The sequence below is a fragment of the Micropterus dolomieu genome, linkage group LG04, assembly GCF_021292245.1.
Source record: "Micropterus dolomieu isolate WLL.071019.BEF.003 ecotype Adirondacks linkage group LG04, ASM2129224v1, whole genome shotgun sequence".
Lineage (NCBI taxonomy): Eukaryota > Metazoa > Chordata > Actinopteri > Centrarchiformes > Centrarchidae > Micropterus > Micropterus dolomieu.
In genome coordinates, this window is record NC_060153.1 from 6,016,743 (window position 1) to 6,022,558 (window position 5,816).

At 38.6% G+C, this 5,816-nt stretch overlaps 1 protein-coding gene across 2 annotated transcripts in view; it reads left to right on the top strand.

The window, feature by feature from the left end:
• The window catches only part of asah1b (N-acylsphingosine amidohydrolase (acid ceramidase) 1b), a 7,664-nt gene extending 2,225 nt beyond the window's left edge, over window positions 1-5,439 (top strand). Inside the window, exons 1-14 of one of the 2 annotated variants that reach the window (XM_046047708.1) lie at window positions 7-85; window positions 275-321; window positions 2,378-2,468; window positions 2,545-2,631; window positions 2,744-2,822; window positions 2,925-2,999; window positions 3,095-3,140; window positions 3,240-3,384; window positions 3,469-3,523; window positions 3,628-3,709; window positions 3,928-4,059; window positions 4,360-4,483; window positions 4,665-4,721; window positions 4,812-5,439. In XM_046047708.1, the coding sequence (XP_045903664.1) occupies window positions 17-85; window positions 275-321; window positions 2,378-2,468; window positions 2,545-2,631; window positions 2,744-2,822; window positions 2,925-2,999; window positions 3,095-3,140; window positions 3,240-3,384; window positions 3,469-3,523; window positions 3,628-3,709; window positions 3,928-4,059; window positions 4,360-4,483; window positions 4,665-4,721; window positions 4,812-4,901 (1,179 nt within the window). In that variant the 5' untranslated portion in view covers window positions 7-16 and the 3' untranslated portion in view covers window positions 4,902-5,439. Of the gene's footprint in view, window positions 1-6; window positions 86-274; window positions 322-2,377; window positions 2,469-2,544; window positions 2,632-2,743; window positions 2,823-2,924; window positions 3,000-3,094; window positions 3,141-3,239; window positions 3,385-3,468; window positions 3,524-3,627; window positions 3,710-3,927; window positions 4,060-4,359; window positions 4,484-4,664; window positions 4,722-4,811 lie in introns of those variants that run through there. The other variant, XM_046047709.1, reaches the window with a different exon arrangement.
• Window positions 5,440-5,816: the final 377 nt, after the last annotated feature.

Consider the following 5,816-nt stretch of genomic DNA (forward strand, 5'->3'; position numbering starts at 1 on the left):
GGTGAAATCTTTCAAAATGGGTCACTTTGTGCTTCTCGCTTTAGCGGGTTTATTTGCCGTCGCATCGACACAGTTTATACCCCCGGTAAGCGACATTTTCTGCGTTGTCACTGTGCTGGTTAACACATTGTTATGACAAAGCCTGGGTGTGTTGTGTAACTACCTACAGGACAGTCAATGGTAACTGCATTGAGCTGTATTTATGTTTTACTTGGAATTTACAAAGAAACCTTCAACCCTGTTTATTACTGATTTTATGTGACTGTATTTACAGTATACAGAGGACTGTCGGGCAGAAATGTATCCACCAAATGGCCCCACGTAAGTAACATTAGTCTGAAACATTTGTTGAACGAACAGTTAAAAAAAGTCCCTGTGTAAGTTAGTCAGTTAGCTAACATGTGTAAGTCACAGATGTGTTTTGTAAACCTGTGTTTCATAACTGAACTCTGCTGCCTTTACTTGCTCCACGTAACCTTAACATCCAAATTCACAAAGTTACATGCTGCGTTTGGTTGGGAAATAAAAATTGCACACTGAAGATGGAGCTTTTTTAGTTTTCCTTCTTTTGTTGGTTGCTGTTTTTTGGAAATCATATGTCACTAATAAATGAAAATGTATATTATAGATATTATTTGTTAACTGATGTTGAATAATTATAGAGCACTCCACCCATTTTACACATCATGTGGAGGGCTACTGGCCTGTGTTTTTTGTTTTTTGTTGTTGTTTTTTTTTTCCTCTGTGATGCTGATTTCCAGGAGCCTGAAACTGTTCACCTGCTCCACCTCAGCACCACAGGAGACATTGGTACAGGAGTGTGTCTTTATCTCCTCCTTCCTAAAATCAACGATCAGCTCCTTAGTTTTGCTGACGTTGAGCAGTAGGTTGTTCACTGAGCACCACTCTACAAGATTATGAATTTCCTCCCAATATGAAGTCTCATCGTTGTTTGAAAGATGATGGTGGTGTCATTTCACAACAGAGTTCTCTCCATGTCGGGGGATGCAGTCGTGGGTGTACAGCATGAACAGGAGGGGGCTGAGCACCCAGCGCTGGGGGGCTTTTAGTGTTGGAGTTTGAGCCATAATGGGGAATAAAAATGTTTCTACCTCTGCAGCAGTGATTTTAACCATTCTTGAATCTGTCTCTAACAAGTCCCCCACATTTATGGAAGTACATTACTAAATTGCTGGAGTAACCCTTAAAGCTGGGGTAGGCAAATAGCAGTCAATAAATCAAATGCTCTGAAACAAAAAAATTCTCATTCTCTTCACAAGAGAATATGTATTGGGGGAGTGGCTTTGGAGGGTATTGAGGGGGTGGATTTTGTTTTTTGGTTGCATGCTTTCAATATGTAGCTGTCTATCATTAGTTTCTCCAACATTGCCTAGCCCAGCTTTAAATGAGTTAGGTTAGATTTGTGCATTCCCTTTAGAATAAACTGTGTGGTTTTTGTTTTCCTTCTCTAATCTGAAATTGGCAGTGATTTCTTTTCGTCAGGCATCAGATGAGTAGTGCGCTACGTGAGAGATATTTTGTTAATGAAAGCGTTCTCTGGGAGCTTTTTTTGCAATGTGTGGAAAGCCTTTCTTTTCTTCTTTTAAAGTTATGCTTTTATTTCATAGGAAGATTCACTTTTACTGCAGTTTTTCTCTTTCCCATTGCATGAAACTCAACAGCACTTGAAGGCAGCATACCTGTGAAAGCACATTGCTCTAATGATGCCAATCATTTTTAAGATAAAAAGCCAGGGCTGCAACATTTTTGTATTTATTTCTTGGTGCAATATAACATTACAAGAAGACATATGACGGGTTAAAACATTGAAACATTAAGACAAGTACAGTACAACAGTTTATATTGAACTTGGAGGCTGAGTTTGGATAGTGTTTCTGACATGTAAGATTAGGTTAGGTGTGTTTTTAACAAGGATGGCTAATGACAAAGGTCCACCCCAGAGGTAAAATCATTAATGGATCATTGATCATTAATTGATTTTTGATTTATTGATTCATTGTTAAGTCTATGAATTGTCAATAAATAGTATAGCATGTACAAAGGTAACACCTTCAAATTGTTTGTTTTGTTTGACAATTAGTCTAAAAAAAGATTTACTGTGATTATAAAACTGAGAAGCATGAAATTCGCATAATCTGAGAAGCTGCAGCCAGAATTTTTTTTGATTGATCAATGACTCAATGTTTCACCTGTTTGTTTCCACACTAGATTAAACTCTGGCTTACTGGTCAGACATTACATTTCAATTCATTCAAAACAGATGAATAAAAAAATCCCATCTGTGATGTTGTGAATAGGATGCGATTATTTGCATCATTATGCTTCAGTAGTTTTACAGCATTTCCTTTCTCATCAGGTTCAGAGGATCTGTCAGCTGGTACACAGTGGACCTCGACTTGCCGCCCAGCGAGAGATGGACAGCTGTGATTACTGACAAAAAAACAGATGTAAGAACACTGTCTTTTAAAGTTTTAAACTAGTTTGCAGAAATATCATTGATACTCATAATCTCTCTGTTTACAGCTGGTCAACATGATTGAGGCCATCAGAGACCTGGCTTATGCTTTTGTGCCCAGTGGAAGGCTGATAGAGCTGGTCGACATTGCGCTTGTAAGCGTCATTGCTCTCTCCGACCTATGTTTTTCCTCACAGTTTTTTTTTTTCTTTTTTTTATTGTCACGAAAGGCTGTATGACTGCTGTATGTTTCATAATGTTCCGCAGCCTTTGATGGTGGACACACTCCCACACCCTTTCAATGATGAAATCAAAGGAATTGCAGCTGTTTCAGGGATTCCTCTTGGTAAGAAAACACACATGGTTCTCTGCTCCCTATTTAGTAACCATAAAAAATGTCCCATTGACCTCTGCTGTTTTGTTTATTTTATTTTTTTTTATAATCTAGGTGAAGTCGTCTTGTTCAACATCTTCTATGAGGTTTTTACTGTGTGCACATCAGTTGTTGCAGAAGACGATAATGGTTGGTCATTTGTCCAGAATAAGATTTTTTATTAAAATTAACTTAAAATAATGCTTTATCAGTTCTGAAACTCTTTTGACTTTGCCCTCTTACAGGTAACCTCATTCATGGTAGAAATCTGGATTTTGGACTATTTATGGGGTAGGAATCAACCCAATATCGAAAATTTTTAAGCTTGATAGTCTTGACTTAGATCGCGTAAAACAGCATCTCATGAGACGGACTTGTCTCTCCTAATAGCTGGGATGTGAAAAACAAGTCATGGATCATTAGTGACAAGCTGAAGCCTCTTGTGGTTAACCTCGACTTCAAGAGAAAAAACCAGACTCTCTTCAAGTCTACCAACTTTGCTGGATATGTTGGCATGCTGACCGGAATTAAACCTGTGAGTCATTTAGTATTATAACTGAAGATTCAATCATTTAATCAGTGGCGGCTGTTGATTTGTCTATTCTTCTTTCTCCCCTAGAAAATATTCACTCTGACTATGAATGAACGCTTCAGTCTCGATGGAGGATACATTGGTGAGGGATTAAAAGCCTGTAGAAATAATACTGTGCAAAAAAGGTCAGAGATAAGATCCCTGTCTTGTGACTACTTGTCGTCATCTAAATCTGTCCACATGCAGGAATCCTGGAGTGGATCTTGGGGAAGAGAGATGGGATGTGGATGAGCTTTCTCACGCGCTCTGTGCTAGAAAATGCAACCAGGTATTCACGGCTTTGATATTTAAAGGTACATTGTTGAGTTTTTGGCCACTAGTGTTGCTGTAAAGTAATGTTTCTCAGAGAGAGAATGAAGCATGAAGATAGTTTTACTGGTTGAACTCACATTCCAGATTTGTGGTGCTCAAAAACTGAACGCTGCCTCTCTGTGTTAAGCGACGATATCTCCATCCCACCGACGAGTGTTATCCCTTTCTCTCTAGCTACGAGGAAGCCAAAACTCGCCTGGCTCAGACCAAGCTGCTGGCTCCAGCCTACTTCATTCTCGGAGGGAACAGTACAGGCCAGGGCTGCATCATCACCAGATCCAGACTGCTCAGTATTGACATCTTGGAGTAAGTACTGGAGCCTATTCTTCACATTTAGATTAATAAATATAAATTAAATTAATATAAACAATACAGTAGGCTTGCATTCCTGGGTAGACATCTCTCGTTGAGTTTTTAACTTGAGTTGTGTCTCTGCCAAAAGTCACAGTGACGCAGCTTTTCTTGTATTGGTCTTGTGAAACACCACTTGCTCAGCTAGGAACTGAGAGTTTGTTTCACATCACCTGATTTAACTCTATTGCACAAATCACTTGCTTAGTGTAACTGCATGTCACACGCTGAGGTTTTTATTCATGTGTATTTGAGGATTGACGTGAAGCTGGGCCGGTGGTATGTCCTGGAGACAAACTACGATCACTGGAAGGAGCCTTTGTTCCTGGATGATCGCAGAACCCCTGCCATGAAGTGCATGAACCAGACCACACAGACAGTGAGTACTGATGGAAAACCCACTTCCTGTACAGGACTGGAACAATTTCTGTCTCCGTAGAGGATGTGAAAGTTTTCAGATGTAGTTAAAGCTCGGCCACTCCAGTCATGTGATTTTTAGGTACATAACATTCCTGTCTTCAAAGTGGTAAGACACCTTTGATCTGTCACTTTCTTTTTAGAACATCACCCTGAATACCATGTATGATGTGCTCTCAACTAAACCAGTGCTGAACAAGGTGTGTCTTTGACCGTTTGTATCCATTAGTTAAAATCAATTTAATTAATTAGTTCAGTGTAAATAACTTTTTCCCACTGTGTTTTTACAGTTGACTACATACACAACACTGATGCAAGTGTCTGAGGGAAAACTGGAGTCGTATATCCGCGACTGCCCAAGCCCCTGCATGCCCTGGTAACGGTCCAACCACTGAGCCCTGATCAGTCTGTAAATGCATATCTGTATAGAGAAGCTTTGACGGAGACCTGCTCAGCTGATCGTGGAACAAAACTTGAGGTTGTTCCTTTTTGTTTGCACAGCTACCAATTACCTGAACCAAAGGATGTCTCAGGAATACTTAAAGCTTTCATGAAAATACTAATTAATTATATTTTTTTCTGTTATGAGGGAAATTGGTACAGAAGAGAATCAAACTTGTAAATGTTTTCCCGGTTATTTTTTAACTTTAATTATATATTATTTGCAGCATGGGTCCAGTGGATCTCAACATGGGTCTAGAAACCCCTCAGATGAATGCTTGTGTGTAATTCAATCTATTTAATGCTTAATGTCTCAAATCCAACCTACGCTCACCATTTTGTGCCTCCACGCTGTTGGCCCTGTCTAGTGTTCTGTACTGTCTCAAGGCACAAGGCAATTGACAAATGTATCTCAAAGCTGACTACTTCCTTTTTATTTTGATGATTTAGATGAATAATAAAATTCCCAAATATGTATATAATTTCTGATGTGATTTTTACCATGTGAGCTGGTTAAATTTTAAATTAAGTTGTTTTAGATTTGTCATTTGAGGCAGCAACTAACTATTTTCATTTAATTCCTTATTAAATTGATAAATCATATGGGACAAAGAAAATCCTCACATTTTAGATGCTGGAAGCAGAGAATATTTGGAATTTTTGCTTGAAAAATTACTCAATTATTCTTTTATTGAAATTTATTAAATAAGCTGTATTCTCAAGTATTGTGCAGTAATGTAAACTACAGTAAGAGACAGTAACATTCAGTTACCAGTAGGATGACTCATCTGAAGAAAAGGCACAACACTGCAGCATTATTGACATGAAAACAGACACATTTGTCAACACACAGC